General features: G+C 38.3%; 1 protein-coding gene across 31 annotated transcripts in view; it reads right to left on the bottom strand.

Annotated features, from left to right (window-relative positions):
• The window catches only part of CLASP2 (cytoplasmic linker associated protein 2), a 167,625-nt gene extending 147,775 nt beyond the window's left edge, over positions 1–19,850 (bottom strand). For 18 of the 31 annotated variants that reach the window (XM_040479605.1, XM_040479613.1, XM_040479608.1 and 15 more), the window contains exons 1-5: positions 19,749–19,850; positions 13,625–13,728; positions 11,812–11,903; positions 10,560–10,635; positions 8,676–8,773 (exon numbers count right to left, since the gene is read on the bottom strand). In XM_040479605.1, coding sequence (XP_040335539.1) covers positions 8,676–8,773; positions 10,560–10,635; positions 11,812–11,903; positions 13,625–13,728; positions 19,749–19,818 — 440 coding nt within the window. In that variant the 5' untranslated portion in view covers positions 19,819–19,850. Of the gene's footprint in view, positions 1–8,675; positions 8,774–10,559; positions 10,636–11,811; positions 11,904–13,624; positions 13,729–19,748 lie in introns of those variants that run through there. The other 13 variants (XM_040479633.1, XM_040479637.1, XM_040479639.1 and 10 more) reach the window with 1 other exon arrangement.
• Positions 19,851–20,440: the final 590 nt, after the last annotated feature.

The raw sequence follows: 20,440 nt of genomic DNA, 5'->3' as shown, positions 1-20,440 counted from the left end.
TTTTCTCTATTAACCTGTTTTCAATCAATACCAATTCCATTAGTGCTTCTGATTTTATATTCAGAATTACTTTCTATACTTCTATCCCCCCCCTTTTTTTTTAGCTAAAATGTATTTCTTATTACAACAGCAATGTACATTCATTATAAAAGAAAGCTAGGAAATGTAATTAGGAACAAAGGAAAAAAACCCAAAACACAATCCCACCATCCAAGTTTTTAAACCATATGCTTTCTGATGGTTTGTATTTATATATAATTTTTCTTCAGATCCAAAGGCAATCACGTTGACAGCACTATTTTTTAGTTCACTTTGCCTTTACTTTCCACTATATCATGTTATGGTTTATTCTTAAAGTTATGACTTAGAGATTTGGGGAAGGAAGAGGGCCGTTGTCATGATTTTTTTTTACTTGCTAGATGTTGTTCTCTGACTCACCTTTGTTTTTGTCAGTGTCATTTCTACAACCTTAGTTAAGCGTTGGTCCACATTCTGTCATTTACTTGTAAATTGAGGATACTTTTGGTCTTAAAAATATTTTTTTTTAGCTGAAAACCTTCTAGGAACTCATCATAATGAGATTTCTAAACCTTAACCTCACCTCCTACCCCCATTAAATTCAACAAATAAAAATATTCACACATCTGGGGTGCCAGGGTGGCTCTGTGGGTTAAGCCTCCAACTTTGGCTCAGGTCATGATCTCACAGTTCGGGAGTTCGAGCCCCACATCAGGCTCTCTGCAGTCAGCACAGAGCCTGCTTTGGTTCCTCTGTCCTCCTCTCTCTGCCCTTCCCGTGCACACATGCACTCTCTCTCAAAAAATAAACACGCATTAAAAATTCACACATCTAGAAGGACTTCAGTTTAAAGACACAGGTTGCTCATTTACAGCTCTTCCAGAGTACTGAGCAGACAGCAGACAGGTTGCCCAGAGAAAAGAGGTGGGCAAGACGAAATGCGGGAAGAAACCCTGGAACCGGAAGGTGGGACCTCGGAATGAAGACCAGACGGACAGGAACAGAAAGGAGAGGATCCAGGAAAGCTCTTTGGGGAAAAAGGCAGAACAAAGATGTTAAGAAGTATGAAATTAACATACAGCTACAGTCGCAAAGTGGGAGTAAGAAACTGACGATAGAAAGCTGAGAAGAGAATTGGTAAGGAATTAAGGTCGGCAGACAAGACATACAGCAAGAAATGTCTACAGGCAGCTTTAATTCAAAAAAGGAGCGGGGGGAAATAAGCTGAAATTCTAGGGAATATAATGGTAACAGGGAAGGAGGGAGGGAGGTTTAGTTAAGGTGGAAGGTATCACCCAAAGGTCTTTGAAACTGGGTTGGGCTACGAGAGATGCACACTGAGCTTATCTCACACCCTTTATCCTGCTGCCAACCCTCACTTAGCTTCCCATAACTATCCTGCTCTCTCTTCTCAGTCTCCCTTTTTTTTTTTTTTTTTTTTTAGTTTTTATTTATTCATGTAAGTAATCTCTATACCCAACATGGGGCTCAAACTCACCACCCCAATATCAAGAAGTCACATGCTCTTCTGACTGAGCCAGCCAGGCACCCCCAGTCCCCCTTTCCTTCTAATGCTTCTCACTTGACCAACTTCCACGTGAAACATTGACATTTGCTTAGTATTCACTGAAAGGATTTTAGTTCCCTGTTTAAAATTTTATAAGAAGTTCACACCTTCCTATCTTTATTTTTTTTTAGTATTTTTATTTTATTTGAAAGAGAGTGAGAGAGATCCTGCATGTGTATGAGTGGGGTAGGAGGGGGAGGGGCAGAGGGGGAGAGACGGAGAGAGAGGAGAGAGGAGAGAGGAGAGAGGAGAGGAGAGGAGAGGAGAGAAGAGAAGAGAAGAGAGAGCGAGAGATCGAGCGAGCGCGAATCTTATGCAGGCTCCACACTCAGCCTCAGGACCCCGACACGCGGCTCAATCCCACAACCCTGAGATCGTGACCTGAGCCAAAACCAAGAGTCAGACGCTCAACCAACTAAGCTACCCAGGCACCCCACACCTTATGATCTTTAAAAGAAAAAAACTAAACATACTATAATTTTCTTTCTATGTGGCCCTTGCCAGATTGCCCTCATCCCTATCATTAAGTCTCAAATAATACAAAGCTCCATATAACTATTTAGCTTATTCATAGTGGAAGATCACTGCACATATAATCCGATGGCAAAGGAATAAGGGCAGAAAGAAGAGACGAGGATCTTTTAAGTAATTCAGGAAGAAAAAAAATTATAAAATTCAGTGGAAAGAAAGTACAAAGAAGCCGGACTGTCCAAAAGGCCAGTAAGGTTCTAGGAAGGTTCTGACTCAGGAGAAAGACAGAGACCAACCAGTAAAGCTTCAGTATAGAACTGGAAAAGCAACTCTAACCAAAGTCCACATTTAAGTTTAGAGTCAAAATAACAAATTTCACTGTAGTTTTGATCTGTATTTCTCAAGATGGCTAATGGTGCTGAACATCTTTATTATGGGTTTATTGGCCATTTGTATTTTTTCTATTCAAATCCTTTGCCTGTTTTTAAAATTGGTTATCTGTCCTTTCACTGCTGAATTGTACAAGTTTTTTATAGATTATTTATATACTCAGGACATAAGTCTTTTATGAGATGTATAATTTGTAAATATTTTCCCCATTATGTGGGTTTTCTTCAGATTTCTTGATGGTATCCCCTGAAGCCCAAGTGTTGGGTTGTATTTTGATGAAGTACAATATACCTATTTATTTATTTTGAGAGAGTGATCACGAGTGGGGGAGAGGCAGAGAGAAAGAGACAATCTCAAGCAGGTTCTGCGCTGTCGGCACACAGCCTGACACGGGGCTCGATCTCACAAACTGTGAGATCACGACCTGGGCTGAAATCAAGAGTCAGATGCTTAACCGACTGAGCCACTCGGGCACCCCAATATATCTATTTTTAATTTGGCTGCTTATGCTTACGCTTATGCATATGTAAGAAACCACTGCCTAGCATTTTCTAAGTTTTATCGTTTTAGCTCTTACATTTAGTTTTATGATCCATTTAGAGTTAATTTGGGGGTTTGGTGTGAAGAGGCCCAACTTTTTTCTACTGCCCATGGAAATTCGGTTTTTACAGCATCATTTGTGGAAAAGACTATTCTTTTCCCATTGAGTGGTATCAGTACTTTTTTTTTTTTTTTTTTTTTAAATTTTTTTTTTCAACGTTTATTTATTTTTGGGACAGAGAGAGACAGAGCATGAACGGGGGAGGGGCAGAGAGAGAGGGAGTCACAGAATCAGAAACAGGCTCCAGGCTCTGAGCCATCAGCCCAGAGCCCGACGCGGGGCTCGAACTCACGGACCGCGAGATCGTGACCTGGCTGAAGTCGGACGCTTAACCGACTGCGCCACCCAGGCGCCCCAAGTGGTGTCAGTACTTTTGACAAAAATCAACGGGCCATAAATGTAAGGGTTTACTTCTAGACTCTTACACTGATCGCATGCCTAGTGTTAATGCCACTACCACACCACCAGGCCTTATCTTTTTAAAAATAGCTGACAAAGGAAGAAAAAAATTTTAATTATTATTTTAAAACTATTTGATTCAATGGCTTTATAAATTCTACTTACGTTTAGCTATTTTAATAAAGAAGAAGGTCTTTGACATAAATAAGGGTGGGCAAAACCAGAAATTTACCCTAAAGAGTTGTATCCAACAGGAAATTTGGAAATCACAAAGAGAGCAGCATTTGAGAAACAGAAATATTCTTTCTGAAAATTAAACTTTCATGACCACTATGATTAAAAAATATAATTCTCAAAGAAATTTAATATTCGATATGAAGTTAACTTTTGAGAATAAATGCTGGTGGAAAGAGGGCAACAGTGGAACATTACTTGAAGAAAGAAGTAAACCAAACAGTCATTCATATTTTACCTTATGAAAGTTTTAGATTCTTTGATATAAATGGGTCCAGTATTTTGAAGATTCAAAATAGTGCCTACAAAATAGTGAGGTCATCATATGCTAAAAGGATAGAAGACACTCTGTGCATGCCTGAAGCAAAGCTCATCACACCTTATACCTACAGAGTCCTTCCCATTCCGTACTACCCGGCAGAGAAGCATCATGGAGAAGAACAACACGAGCACAGCACTGAGGAAAGAACTGTGGACCGGAAGTCAGAAAGCCTCAGCTTCTCACCAACTGTCTCACCAACCTGTCTCTGCTCTGGTCTCAGACTCCTGAGCTGTCGAGTGACTAGCCCGCTTAGAGGTTGGAGAAACATGGAGAAACAAGAAGAATGGACACGGTTAAGAAGTCATTGGCTTATTTCAGTAAGAACATTAGCATGAGCTATCCAGGTATGATAAAACCCTTAAAGTTGATTCTGATGGGGGGAGAAAAAGCACATAAGGAGTTTCCCCTAACAACTAAAGTTACCTATAAAACATAACTTGGGAAGAAAGGAATATTACACACTAATCTTACTTGGAGCATAAATGCAAAAATCCTAAGCACATATACGGACACTTAATTTATAAACACAAGGAACACAGAAAAAAGACATTTTCAATAAGTGGTCTGGGTCAAGTGGACACCCACATGGAAAAAGAATGTGTCTGCACCCCTAGCTCACACCACTTTCAAGGAAAATACCACATGGCCTATAAATCTAAATGTGAATGAAACTTGAAGACAATTACCCAGAGCATGTCTTTAAGACATTAGGGTAAGTAAATATTTCTTAAACCAGGCACAAAAATGTCTAATTGTAAAGGAAATGACTGAAAACTACATGAAAATTAAAACTCACGTACGCGAAAAGACATCGCCAAGAAAGTAAAAGGCAAGTCATAAGGTGGGAGAGGACATCTGAAGCATGTACATAGCTGAAAATGGGCCTGTCTCTAGAACATATTTTTTAAAAGTTCTAATAATCAATTTTTTTAAATGACAGACCACCGAATTTTTTAAAAACAGGCAAAAGACCTGAAAAGACACTTTAAAAGAACATATCCAAATGACTGATAAATGCATTAAGCGGTGATCTTCTTTATTAGTAATCAGAAAAATGCAGATCATAACACATTCACCAGAAATCTAAAGTTAGTAAAAATAAGACTAATAATTTAGGCAAGTAACAGTGAAAATATAGACTAATAGGAAGTTGCAAACAGTGCCAGTAAGAATACAAATGGGTACAACCACTCTGGACAAGTGTTTGTCAATATCAGTTACAGGTGAACATACCCTATGGCCCAACAATTTCACTCTCAGACATATTCTAAGAGAATGAATACATACGCACACCAAAAGACATGTACAAGAACGTTTTTAATAGCATTGTCCAAAAAAGCTACAAGCTGAAAACAACCCACAAGCCCATCATTAGTATGGATTCATAGTATAATCTATTCGTAAAATGGAGAACTATATGGCAATGAAAATAAACCAACTGTAGCCAGATCCAACAACCCAAATGAATTAAAAAAAAAAAAATTAACTGAGAGAAGGCAGACACAAAAGAACACATACTTTATGATTCCATTTATATAAAATTCAAAAACAGGCAAAATGAAAGTATTGTGATAAAAAGCGGGATCATGGTTACTTTTGGGAAGGACAGAAATGGCAGGAATTAAAAAGGTTTTGGGAGGCTTCTGGATGATTGTAATGTTCTACTCTGCCACCTGTGTGGTAGATACATGGGTATATTCACTTTGTGATAATTTACACAGCTGCATACTTATGAGTTACATATTTTTCTGTATGATGCCACACTTGAATAAAATTGTAAAATTATTTAATAAAAAGTAATTTCAATATAAATTTTTAATTTTTTTAATGTTTTATTTTTGAAAGAGAGCGAGAGGGAGACACAGAATCTGAAGCACGCTCCAGGCTCTGAGCTGTCAGCACAGAGCCCGACGTGAGGCTTAAACCCAAGAACCTTGAGATCAGGACTTGAGCTAAAGTCAGGCACTTAACCGACTGAGCCACCTAGGCGTCCCTAAATTTTAAAATATATATAACGTAACATATATACATACATATATGCATATACTCCTACACGTAAATATATCACATTAACATCAATTCTCTCATTCACATAAAATAACGTACTTTACTCAAATGAAATTGTTAGCTTTGTAAGTAGAAAATGAAGAAGCACTCAAAATAATGCATATTCCATGTACAATCTTGTTACCAAAAAATAATCGGTACTGGGAAAAAACTACACGGTAAGAGACACAGCCAGATAGGAAGAGAGTTACGACAACAGAATAGACCACCACCTCTTAAGTGGTCTGGCTTTTCCTGACACCTCCCTACACCACCAAAAATCTATCAAGCCTCCAGATCCAACCAGCAAGTTACAGGGGGTGAGGACAGAAGAATATCTTAAACCACAACCACAGGAAAGGAACTAGCAATATTCAGAATACAGGAAACTTTACAGGATAAACTGCCTGGCTTATTGAACAAATAAACACAAGGGAAAAAAAGTGTTGGAGGTACATAAAGATTTGGAAAGACTTTAAGAACATACCAGCTAATTGCGGGACTTCATTTGGGTATTGATACAAACAAAAACAGACACATACTTATGATGTTTAAAAGCAACTGGAAATTGGGGTGCCTGGGTGGCTCAGTCGGTTGAGTGTTCGACTTCAGCTCAGGTCACGATCTCACAGTTCGTGGGTTTGAGCCCCGCGTCGGGCTCTGGGCTGACAGCTCAGAGCCTGAAGCCTGCTTCGGATTCTGTGTCTCCCTCTCTCTCTGCCCCTCTCCTACTCATGCTCTGTCTCTCTCTGCCCCTCGAAAATAAAGAAACGTAATAAAAAAATTTTTTTAAAGCAACTGGAAATTTGTTTTTTGGGTTCTTTGAAACAACTGGAAATGTGAATGCTGACTGGATATTTGACTTATAGAATTATTTGCAAAAAAATTTTAACTTGTGATGACGGTATTATGGTCGTGACTGGAAAAAAACGTCTTTTTCAATTTCTGAATAATTACAGATGAAACATCATGACTTGGGCTATGCTTCAAAAGAATACAGGACAAGAATAAGTAGGTAAGAGTATAACATATGAAACTGGCCATGAGTTGTTAATTGTTGAAGCTTGTAATGGGTACATGAAGGTTCATTATACTACTGCCTACTTTAGCATATGTTTGAAATTTTCCGTAATAAAAAGTTAAAAAAAACAACAAAAAAACCTTTCAAGCCTTCCTTAAAATGGGGACTAAAATTTGATAACAGAAAAATTTAATTGGAATAATATCTTTTTTTTAAACCTATTTTTTTAAGTTTACTTATTTATTTTGAGAGAAAGAAAAAGGGAGAGAGGGAATCCCAAGCCGGTTCTACACTGTCAGTGCAGAGCCTCATGTGGGGCTTGAACTCACAGAACCATGAGATCACGACCTGAGCTGAAACCAAGAGTTGGATGCTTAACCAACTGAGCCACCCAGGTGGCCCTTAAGTTTATTTCTGCGGGGGGAGAGAAAGCACAAGCAGGAGAAGGGCAGAGAGAGAGAGAGAGAGAGGGAGACACAAAATCCGAAGCAGGCCCCAGCTTCTGAGCTGTCAGCGCATAGCTGGACGACATGGGGCTTGAACTCACTAACTGTGAGATCACGACCTGAGCTGAAGTCAGATCCTTAACCAACTTAGTCGCCCAGGGACCCCTGAAAAAAGATCTTTAATAAAAATAGAAACTCTGAGAAGTACTAAAGAAAAAAAGTACCTCTGAAGAAAATGTTGATATATGAGAAGCTTATTGATGGGATTTTTATTTTTACTGACCTGATTGATGAGACTCAGATAGTCTTAATTTTCCTTTTATTTGACTACACTTTAAGAGTAGTGACTAGGGGAGCCTGGGTGGCTCAACTGTTAAGCAGCTGACTTCGGCTGAGGTCACGATCTCATGGTTCATGAATTCGAGCCCTGTGTTGGGTTCTGTGCTGACAGCTCAGAGCCTGGAGCCTGTTTCAGATTCTGTGTCTCCCTCTCTCTCTTCCCCTCCCCCGTGTGCACGTGTGCTCTCTCTCTGTCTCAAAAAAAAAAAAAAAAAAAAAAAAGAGTAGTGACTAATTCTTCTATAGCTTTATGTTATCCAGTACCTTGTATAGTATCTTTCAACAGGAGGCACTAAAAAAAATATTTACTTAATGAATGGATTAATATTTTTACTATAATCTTGCTCAAGCATCTTCCAAATACTGTAATGATTATTACTGCCTGGTATCCAAAAACAGTTTACCTGACATGGTATTTAATTACATATTAAATAATACAGGAGTATATATATAATCAACCAGTGTCCAAGAAAATTACAAGATCTCAAGAACTTTTTATTTAATTTTATTTTTTAAATGTTTATTTTTGAGAAAGATGGGGGCAGAGAGAGGGAGACGGGATCCGAAGCAGACTCTGTTTTGATAGCAGACAGCACAACGCGGGGCTCAAACCACAAGATCACGACCTGAGGCGGAGTCGGACTCTTAACCGACTGAGCCACCCAGGTGCCCCTCAAAAACTTTTTAAACGGTGATAACCTGCGTATCTTTTTGTATCTTCAGAATTTTAAAAAATTTCAGAAAACTGAACCTATTTAAAATACACACATGAAAGTAAACTTCTAAAACAAGTGCAAATAAACAAATGTAGCGAGACTTACCTAGCAGGGGGAATCCCCCTCTTACAGAGGTCCACCCTCACTCTCTCTCCCACATGTCTATAGATCTCCACCATAGCCAATACTGCCGCATCTCTCACCTGCCAAAGAATTCAGAAATTAAAAAAAACAAACAAAACAAAAAAAAACACCTTAGATGAAACATAATAAAATACTTCACCTCAAGGCAACATTACACTCGCACACCACCTTGAAGCTCTCAGTTGGTTTTAATGCTTCTAAACCCCTGAAAGATTTTGGCAGGTCATTAACAAAAACCAAGAGGGCCTGCAGAGAAACCTCTAGAGAAACCTTGTAAAAGGTTCTGTAGAAACCTAAAACATGTAAATAAAAGCTATTAATGTGGCTTTTAAAAAACCTTCTATTTGTAATAAGCCTGCATAAAAGCTGCCAGTAACTGTATGATTACAAATCATTACTGCGGTTAATATACTTTCCTGGAATAAAACTGCCCTTCAAGAATGTATTCCGAACCCAACACTCAATAATGCGCAAAGCATCGTTACTCACAACGGTCAAAAGATGAAAACATCCCAAATGTCCACCTGTGGATGTATGCATAAAGAAAACGTGGTATACACACACAATGGAATATTATACAGCCTTAAAAACGAGAGGAGGAAGTCGGACAAATGACAACACAGAAGAACCCTGAAGACATTATGCCAGGTAAAACATGTTAAATACAAAAGGACAAATTACATGGTTCCACTTTCATGAAATACCTAGAGCGTAACAATTCACAGGAGAAAAAGTAGTATGTGGTTGCCAGGAGCTGGAGGACTGCGGGCAATAGGGAGTTCTTGCTTAACAGGTATGGGTTTGGGAAGATGAAAAAGTTCTGGAGATAGACCGTGGTGATGGCTGCACAACAGTGTACTTAATGCCAACGAACTACACACTTAAAAATGATTACAATGGCAGGGGCGCCTGGGGGGCTCAGTCGGTTAAGCGTCCGACTTAGGCTCAGGTCATGATCTCGCGGTTCGTGAGTTCGAGCCCTGTGTCAGGCTCTGTGCTGACAGCTCGGAGCCTGGAGCCTGCTTCAGGTTCTGTGTCTCCCTCTCTCTGACCCTCTCCAGCTCACACTCTGTCTCTCTCTCAAAAATAGACAAACATTAATACAAAATGACCAGAATGGTAAATTTTATGTTGTGTATATTTTACTACAATTAAAAGAAAAAAATGTGGCCTCAAGACAGGAATTTGGAAGATGGCCATATTTTCCATGCCCAGCCCACCGCCAAAAAGCAAATGAAGAGGAAGTAAAACTCTACAAACCTCCAGGGGCAGAGCCAGGCCTAGTAGCAAGGAAAACCTTATCCAGGGTTATTCCAAATGCTCAAGCTGTGCCAAAAAGGTTACAGTCAAGATTCAACTCCACTAGGACGGACAGGATCCAGAATACTCCCTTTTTATGCCTACCATACGCAGCTCAGGTAAATGTCTAACAAGGGATATACCACTGGTACAAATTCTCTCGTTAAACAGGGTTCTGTGGCAAAAAGTTGTTACGCAGCCACTTTCAGGAATGAAGAAATGAGGCTGACAACCTGTCCTCACGGTTAAGTGCAGGACTACGGAAAGGAAGGCTCTTTGTCACTCCATCTTTCAAACCCAAGAACTATCCTTTCAGCACCACACATCCTTAACGCCAGTCAAACGAGTGACAAACTTAAGCAACTGAAGTGAATATAATGTGTTCTCAGGAAGTAACTGGTGGATTTTAAGAGCAAAATGACACGAAATCTTGATTTCACAACCCCCTCCACCCTCCCTCTTCTTTTTTAAAAACGGAGTAAGAGTCCTAAGAAGAAGAGGTGGCCAAAAAAGTTAGTCAATGCTTGAATGTAAATAAAATTTTACCTGACTGTTGGAATCTCCAAATAAGATACACAAATGTGGTACCAACTTGCTGAGGACTAGCGGCCGAGCCCCAAAACTAAATAAAATTTGAAACAAAATAAAGAGAATTCGGTTTTAGTCAAACAGTAAACAAACTATACTTTCTTCTGGTTTGTATCAATAAGACAAATATGGTGGACAGCACGGGCACACATCATTAAAACATGAAGGATGTGAGACACAAGCAAAAACTAATTCTAAACAATGTGAAATATGCAAAAGTGAATAATCATGACTGACAATGAAAACTGTTGACACATGATCCAACAGAACAAAATGTTCAACCGATGGCACTCTTAAACCTAGCAACCTATCGATCGCTCATGAAAATTTGAGCTTTTGCTTTAAAATAGTGATATTTTTAGATGCTGTGTCTCCAATAAATTTGCATTCCAATAAACGTTTACTTATGTTTATTAATATTTTGATGAGGTCATGGGTTGAAAGCAAATGACAGGAGAGCCAAAAACCACAAAAGTTGTGCAGACTGAATGCACTTACAAGCTCTAGATGGCAGAAAGGACCACAGAGGAGTAAAAGAAAGTAAGTGAAGGTATAGTTAGAATAAAGGAAGTAACGCTACAGGAAAAGTTGAAAGTTACAATAGATCACCTATCTTGTCGCATAGAACTTGAGCACATAATCAAGAAAGGGAACAAAAGCCCTGGCTGACCAGTTTTTCGGACTGGAGTTGTGAGCTCTGTCTCACATGTCTTATCTATGCTTCAGAGCTCTACATAATGCTACCCAATTCACCGTCTAGCTACCTGGCCGAATCTTGGTCAGTCTATGATTTTGGTAACTACCCACCGTGGTCTAGAAAACCTATGTGGGGGAAATAGCTACAGTATCTGAAATACCACTGAGTTAAAAACAATGCCAAACTGGGTCCAGAACAGAAGAAGATCCTAAGTTATACCAGCATTCCTGTTATATGACCATCTATTTTGGGTAGCAACTATTACTCAACTTATTTAAGAAAAAAAGAGAAACACTTATCACTAACTAGTTGTTTTAAATTGACATACACATAAAAAATTAACAGCCAAAGATATCAGATCAAATAAAAACTCTCATACCAGAGATCAATTAATAACTAATTTAAAATTTGTTATTTCCATAGCTTTCCTTGAGCTTTACAAAATGGATACTGTTTTTTCTTTTTAGCAAAATGAAAAACAAGTTGACTATTTTCAATAATCATAAAACTTACACGTTTAAGGTTTCAATAAGACATAGACACACGCCTTCTCGAGATCGAAAATTCTTGTGCTTAAAACCAGAAGTCAACTGTTCCCAAATGTACTATTTGAAGGAGAAGTAAACAAGAATAACAAAAAATTAAATTACTCATGCTTTAATCTTTTATCTATTCCCAACCTTATCACCAACTTTCATGAGAACTCAATTTTCCCATCAGATTTTACTTCTCAGTTTTTCTAAGCCAATTTGTGCTAGTAGTGTTGCTCTCACCCATTTTCTAATATTATAATCACATTTTTTGGTTTTTATTTAATATCTTTCACTTTAGATTTCAATTATTCTCAGAAAAACAATGTCCAATACCTAAAAACCTTACAATTTCCATGCACAGAGAATTCTAAGCTTTAGAAACCTTTGACAACAATGCTACCATTATAAGCCCAGTAGTCCAGTAAGCATTCAAAATGTCTAATGTTGCCTGGCAACTACTACAGACTGTCACATGGAACAGGATTTTTCAACATTTTATAATTCAGGCTTTTCTCCTTCAGCACTGGATCCAAATACAGAAACATTATTTGGGTAAGTCATTTTATTGCTGCCTACTATAATTCTCTTTTGTAAAAAGCATACATAAACCTATACAGATAATCCAACTTTATTTTCCAAACATACAGCCAATTGTCTCAATCAGTCCTTTCTCTGCAGTTAGAAACACCATCCTTTCCATTTATTAAATTCATGCATGCATACACATACATACACACACACACACACACACACACACACGCACACACACACACACACACACACACACACACACCCCCTTCTCTTCCTGGACTCTATTCAGTTCTACTAATATTACTCTCTGCCAAACTTTCTAGAAGGTAACCTGGAAGTTTACCTGGAAAACCTGAAATGTGAATAACCACCTCTGGAACACCAGTCTATATAAATACTTATATTTATGTCCAAAAACACACGTACAAGGATGTTACTTACAGTACTATTTATAATAACACATCAAAAGGGAGTTAAAATTTGAACCACTAAGCAAGTGCTGAAGGATACCCACCAAACTATTAGCAAGGACTTCGTTCTAAGGTGTAAAATATCTCGGCCAACAGTTTATTTTTACAATTGAACACTCTTTGGATGTTTTTCTAAAACGTATGTAATACATAATTTTAAAACTGTATTCTAAGTGATAACACATTAAGTGATAACACATTGCATATATTGTAAATTCTGATTTTTTTCTACTTAACATGAGATATTCTATAAATCTTTATTTACATGTCAATTTATTTTCAGTCTCCTTTCAAAACATCTCCCTAAGGGCTAATTTTTTTTTTTTTACTATATTCATAACACACAAATCAGTGTCCTAGAATATATGTTTTATCTAATTAGTAACCACCTGTTTAAATAAAAAATTTTGTTCTTGTCAGTGTAAAAGTCGCAGTAATTAATACAACATTCAGTAGTTCTCAAAAGGAGCTTTCTCACTGAACACTGTATAACCTGCAGGTAAGAGAAACCAAAGAATAATATATTCAGCATATTGTCCAAGTAACAGAATCTGAGTCAGCTTTATAAAAAATGCCAAAGAGTAGAAAATAGGAAAAAGCAAAACAACACAACGTTAAATGCTGACATTTTACTTTAAATTTCAATTTCTTTAGAGCATTAACAATGATTCACTGTTTCCAATTTCAGCTGCCATGTCCCTGGAGGCTTCCATGACTCGCTGTGATTACCATCCATCTATCCCGATATTTCATCACTGATTAGCAAAATCGAAATTTAAAAGGTAGGCCTACCATAGGTGCTGCTACTTGATCCATCAGCTTCAATATCAGAGTCTGAGCTTCGTCTCGAACCTTGTCTTTGGCATCTCCCATTCTGTCTATTAAAGCTACAATAACTAGAGAAAGGCAGGAGGAAGAGAGTAAATATTTATAATTCACCTCCATTATAAGCTATATTTTACAAAATTATAATCAGCTCGTTTCATAAATGAAAAGTTATCAGGTAAGCAAATTATTTTCTTTACTCATGAGTCCAACAAAAACTAACGGAGAAGGAAGGTTCAAAAGTATATTTACAGCATGATATCCACTTATGATCATGTTCAAAAAACAGGCAGGACTAAACACTATCCTATTTAGAGACGTGTGTGGCTAGTCAAGCTCTACAGATCAGCAAGGGAGTGGTCATCCGAAACGTCACGTCAGTGGTAACGTCTGGTAGAGGGAGGGAGGGGTCATTAGGAAACGCAGAGAGGAACAGCTAAGATGGCACAGTTCTGGTTTCCTGACCTGGGCACAGGCAGGTGTCGGTTTATGATCACATGGTTGACATATGATCACATGTTTGACGTGTATGTATGACATATTATTCTGACAAAAATAAAAGCCTAGGCCCCCGGGATTACAGTTTTTCTCTACTATGTCCAAGACTGTGGCACTGTTTCACGCAAGGAGGCAAGAAAGGCAGGTGAGAGTCTATTCTTGGAGAGTTTTCATGAAAATGGCTTCTGTAACTGTAAGTCGACAAAGAACCACCAAGAAATGACATCTGTTGAGGGTGAGGGTGAAGGGAAAGGGAGGTGAGGGCAGAATTCAGAGGGCACAGATTCTAAAGTTCACTCATAGGGCAAAAACCTCTCACAGTCAAAATTATCTTTTTGTAATCCCTTAAATCACCACTGCCCCTCGTGTGGTATTACAAGGTGTGAGGCCACATTATTTACTCTCCTTTTGTCTTTACTTTCTCAGCTCCTAAAGGTCTGCAGCAGTGCTCACCCCAAAAGGTGACTAAAAATTAAAGAGAGAATACATTTAACTTAGAGTGAAGGGCACTAAGTAAGTACTCTGTGTGTCACCTGCCACCCCCATCATCCTCCATGTTGGACGGCAAAGAAATTAACTTGTTTCTCTTTTGACACGATAGCTATAGCCTTCCTTTCCCTGAGGCAGTGAAGGTTGAGGCCTAGTTTAAATAAGGGAAGGAAGAAGAAATAAGATGGAGAAAGGGATTTTCTCTCATTTATTTATAGACAATTATAATTAAGTGTATACATAATTTGATGCAAATATATTCTACAATAAACACTGTCTACAATATAACAACCAGACTGATTTAGTAATAATAAACAACACTTACGGAAAAAAGAAATTACATTATTTTTGGAAGAAAATTAGACTATAGTGAGAAGCCCACTATACCAAATGGAATATTATCCAAAAACCTAAGCTTAATCAAGGAAATGACTGTATAAGAAAACAAAGTTCTTGCCATAAAACCATAAGCCTAATCATGAGGCAACTGAAGTACCTGTCTGTCAGCTAGAACAATATAAATACTTCTCATCTTGCTTAGATGTATTGTTAACATTAGAGAAAACCATTGACATCTGTAGGACTGGCTGTTGTGGGACTCTGGTTCTGATAGCTTCTGAGAGGCAGAAGATAGTAATAAACACTCAATAAATGTTAGATATTACTCCGTACTAAGCACTGAATTATCTCACGTCAACCTCATAACAGCCCAATTAAAGAGAGTAGGCTCATTTGATAGAGAAGGCCCAAAAGGATTAAATACCTTGCCCAAAGTCACAAAAATAGCAAGTTGAAACCAGGACTTAAATAATCCACACAATTAGGTCCCAGTTATAACTACTTCCATTTACTTGTAATCGATGGGTTCTATGTGTGTGTACGTGTGTGTTAACAATCACACAACAGGAGTATGAAAAAAAATATCCACTGCATTCTTGAGAGGTGGGATTTAACTCCAAAAAGAAAACTAAAATGTTGGCCCAAACCAGGGCTCACTTCAAGACAAAAAACTAAACTTTTATAGAATATAAATAGCAAAAACAACCTGACACTACATAAACATTTTATTATAGTTCTTAAACAAAAAAATTCCGTAACTTTTTTGCATTAGAGTTCCTTTTTGATACATACTCTCTTGGTGTGAAACAGAACAAGATTTTATTCCTAGTTTTACCAGTTGTTAATTATTTAAGACCGTAAACTTCTCTGAATTTGAAAGTTTCCTTGTCTATAAAATAAGGAGGGGTGCAGGCCTATACCTCACATGACTAGTGACAGAATGACGTAAAACTGGGAAGAAAAAAAAAAAAAAAAGAAAACAAAACCCACTTGTGCTAAGCCCATAATAAGCATTTGGAGGAGTCAACAGTCTACCCAAAAGATCTGTAAGTATTATAATGACCACTGAATTACCATTCAACGTGATGGATATTCAATAGAAAATTATGGGACTCCAAAACAGAGCTTTTTACCGTGCAGCCAGTAAGAACCTGCTACACAGACTGGAACCTGAACAGTGAAACAGCGAAGAAGTTCAAAGCACAGCTAGTGGTATGTCTTATTCTCTCGGCACTGAAAGAGACACGGACCATCTTGCGTTTTACAAGATGCAGGAGCGATGAGCAGGAAGCCCGACTATTCTAATACTCTTTCTGTAATTCCATTTTGGGTTAAAACTATCTGTTTAAAATTTGTAAAATATGAGATCCTTTACTGAATTCAGTTATCATAAAACCAGGGTTGGTGGTCGCTGTTAAATGTAAATCGGATATATTTTTTTGTTTGAAAAACTTATTTTTCCACAGTATCTGTGGCCACAAAAGAAATTTTAAATATTTTACATTAAAAGAGCTACATCAAAAGAGCCCATACTCTTTCTGGAACTTTGTCTAAAACTGAACATCAATCTCAATTTTCCTAAAACATCTCTTCACTTTTAATGTAAAAAGATAAAAAAAAATACCTTTGATACTTAATAACCTAAGTGTACCGAAAGACAGTATCACTCACATCAAGTTACATACATCTAAGATGACATTATTTAAAAAAAAAAAAACAAACCTTCAGGGGCCCCTGGGTGGCTCAGTCGGTCAAGCGTCTGACTTTGGCTTAAGTCATGATCTCACAGTTTGTGGGTTTGAGCTCCACATCGGACTCTGAGCTTACAGCTCAGAGCCTGGAGGCTGCTTTGGATTCTCTCTCCCCCCCCACCTCAAAAATAAACACACGTGAAGGGCTCCTAAAGTGGTTTGGCTAAGGTATAAAACAGAGTAAAACAAAAAAAGCTAACCCTGGGCTCTTCATTTAGTACTGTACCTCCTTAAGAGTACACAGAGGGGCACCTGCGTGGCTCAGCTGGTTAACCCTCCAACTCTTGATTTTGGCTCAGGTCGTGACCTCACGGTTCCCAGGTTCAAGCCCTGCAGGCGGGTTTGAGCCCTGCGGGCAGGCTCTCCCTCTCTCTCTGCCCCTCCCCTGCTGGCTCTTTCTCTTTCTCTAAATTAAAACAAAATGAAACAAGAGTACAGATATATACTGCCTACCTTGTGGAGCTATCATACAAATTAGAAATGATGTGGGGATAATCTTTTATACACGTAAAGTTGATAAAGCCCAATATGGGTAACAAGTAGGCAATATACACTAGCAAAGCAGTGATGAAATTTTCGTTATACTACACTGACTCTGAATTAATAACAAGTTTGAATCTCACCAAGGAAAATGATGGACACTTGGGGTTCAAAGTGAAAATGATACTAATATTAATGTACACAAATAACCATAAGGAGTAGATGAGAAGACAGGAAAAAAAAACTACACATATAAGCCTATGTACATGTATGGAAAACACATACGAAAAATAATAAAAGCAACTTAATGTAATTCATTGACTATTTAACAGTGTAAGAACTACAGAGTAAAGAAAAATTCAATTTTAGTATATGTGCTGCCGAAGAGAGCACTGAGTAAAGAAAAATTCAGAGTAGGTTGAGGTTGATCTGAAAAGCTCCCAGACACTGAAATCCGAAGTAGGTCTTTTATTTTTTATTTATTTATTTATTTTTTATTTAAAAAAAAATTTTTTTTTCAACGTTTTTTATTTATTTTTGGGACAGAGAGAGACAGAGCATGAACGGGGGAGGGGCAGAGAGAGAGGGAGACACAGAATCGGAAACAGGCTCCAGGCTCTGAGCCATCAGCCCAGAGCCCGACGCGGGGCTCGAACTCCCGGACCGCGAGATCGTGACCTGGCTGAAGTCGGACGCTCAACCGACTGCGCCACCCAGGCGCCCCTGAAGTAGGTCTTTTAAAGAGAAAGGACGGACCATGGGAAAGAGGAGAGGATTTCAAAAGGAAAGAGCAGCACAGCAGAACCATGAGCGAGTTAAGCCAGAAGTACCAGGAGCGAGCAAGTTACTAACTGAAGTGGGGACGGTACTCGCTGAAGACCGCTGATAAGGAAGGCTACTACGACGTGGAAGGGCCGTACAGGCTGAGAGAAGTGGACCGCCACCAGAGGAGAGCAAAACAGAGGTTCTGAAAGCAGGACAGTCCCGGGAGGCGACAAACTGCGATCCTGGTCCCGTTATTCCTACTGCCTCATTATAAGGAGTCGGTGCATCAAACTCCATGTGGCTGTCCTTGCATTTGAAAAATAAGCAAGATACACAATACCTAGAATTACCGTCCGGTCTAAAATACGGTCTGTCACAGCTAATAATAGGGAGCTACTACAGGGCAGGGGTCCCAAACATAAACGCCTCCGGTCAGGGAGGTACGGGAAATGCCAGAACTGAACCAGCTCTAGAAAGGGCGGTGTTATAACTGCTATCCTCAGGAAGGGGCAAGACGAGATGGGAGGACTTGTGAAGCAGAAAGCTCAGGACCCATACAAAAGAGAATCTACGGCAAAACTTCAGCCAACAAGTAAGTACCTGTGGGGGCGGACAAGCCATAAATACGAATCTTTTACATAAAGCTTCCTGATTTTAAACAATGACTCAAACTGTTTTAAGAAAATACCTAAGTAAAACACCTATGCCTAGTTTTTAACATCTATCACAGGATTTTAAGCAGAGGACTGATACGGTAAAGAATCGGCCTTTTCAGAAGACATTCATACAAAGAATGACCTGGAACCAGGTAGTGATTAAAAAGGGAACTTACTGAAGGGAACTTACTAAGATGCTTCTGCTGAAAGGATAGTTAGACAATAAAAATAAGAAACCAGCAGAATCTGGGGACATACCAAACATGAAGAAAAAGCTGACCAAAGATAATTAGAAAATAAGTGTGAGGCATTAGGAAGCATTAACTTAATCCATAACAGAAAATCGTGAACAGCTGCGATTTCCCTGAACTATCGCTATACATTAGGAACCAGATCTACTCGTCAAAGCGCTCCAAAAGGCACACGAGGGCCACTCGGGTTTAGGAAACAGGTCAGAGCCAGCACTGTAATCCTGACGACTGTGCAAAGAAAAGAAATGCACCACGGGCTCGCGCCATACCGCAAACACACTGCAAGCGAGCCATCAAAGGATGGCTGGCAGCTCGGGACGGGTCTACAAACTATCTGCGGTAAAAAAAAAAAAAAAAAAAAAAAATTGAGAGTGTTTATAAAATCAAGTTTTAAAAACAATCTGACCAAAGTAATTTGGTCTATTGAATCTAATAAAAAATTGGGCCCCGTAGTTTTTTTTTTCCTTTCATTTTGCTGTATAACTTACTTTTACTGTATTTTACAAAATATTGGTCCTGTACCACAGAAGTCTAAAAAGCAGTGCTGTAAGTTATAAATTTTTAATGTTAAAAAAAGTAAAAGTTACAGTAAAAGTTTTCAAGTAATGAAGTAAAAATCTATTAGCAGGATATTTAATACGTCTTTTGCTTTTTTTGGTTTTATTTGTCTCAGAGGAAATAGAATTATTTTAATAGGCTTAAAATCTTTCATGTCTAGGCAAACTAAAATACTACGTAGTAGATCTCTGGGCTGTAGAAAATTACTTCTTTCCATTCACAGAGAACCAATTCTGTTAAAAACCATGAGAAAAAATGCCAGTATGTCAACACCTACAACGATTTTTAAATAAAGTTAACTTACCCATTACTACATAGGACTTAAATCGTGTTGATAATCTGTCCACAAAGGCACTTAAAATTTCCAATCCCATTAATGATACCTACAGACAGAAAAAATTTTAATGAATACAAACTACCAAAACATTCTTCAGTATCAATATATAATCACTGACATATAAAGATCTTCATATATTACCAAGTTTTTGTTTTTTCTAAGATACATTTTTTTTGTATTTTTTTAATGTTTATTTATTTTTGAGAGAGTGAGAGAGTGAGAGAGAGAGAGAGAGAGAATGAATGAATGAATGAATGTGTGCAGGGGTGGGAGGGGTAGAGAGAGGGAGACACAGAATCCAAAGCTGGCTCCAGGCTCAAAGCGGTCAGTAAAGAGCCGGGTGTGGGGCTTGAACTCATGAACCGTGAGATCATGACCTGAGCCTAAGTGTGATGCTTAACCGACTGAGCCACCCAGGCATCCCTATTACCAAGTTTTTTTTTTTTTTTTTTTTTAAGAACATAAGGAGTTATGGAAACCACTTCAACAATAAATTTCATATTAAAAAGAATTTTTTAAAAATCCAAAAAAATAAGGAGAGTGAAGTATTCAGGGGTAGACAGTCATGAGGTTAGGGCCCTCTAATCTCAAATGGTTCAATAAATGCCACTACTCCTACTGATGTATAAATATGCAGGAAGATAAAGGCCAAATGTTAA

This window comes from Herpailurus yagouaroundi, unplaced genomic scaffold, assembly GCF_014898765.1.
Source record: "Herpailurus yagouaroundi ecotype Mexico unplaced genomic scaffold, PumYag 159, whole genome shotgun sequence".
Taxonomy (NCBI): domain Eukaryota; kingdom Metazoa; phylum Chordata; class Mammalia; order Carnivora; family Felidae; genus Herpailurus; species Herpailurus yagouaroundi.
This window is presented reverse-complemented; position numbering and strand designations above follow the sequence as displayed.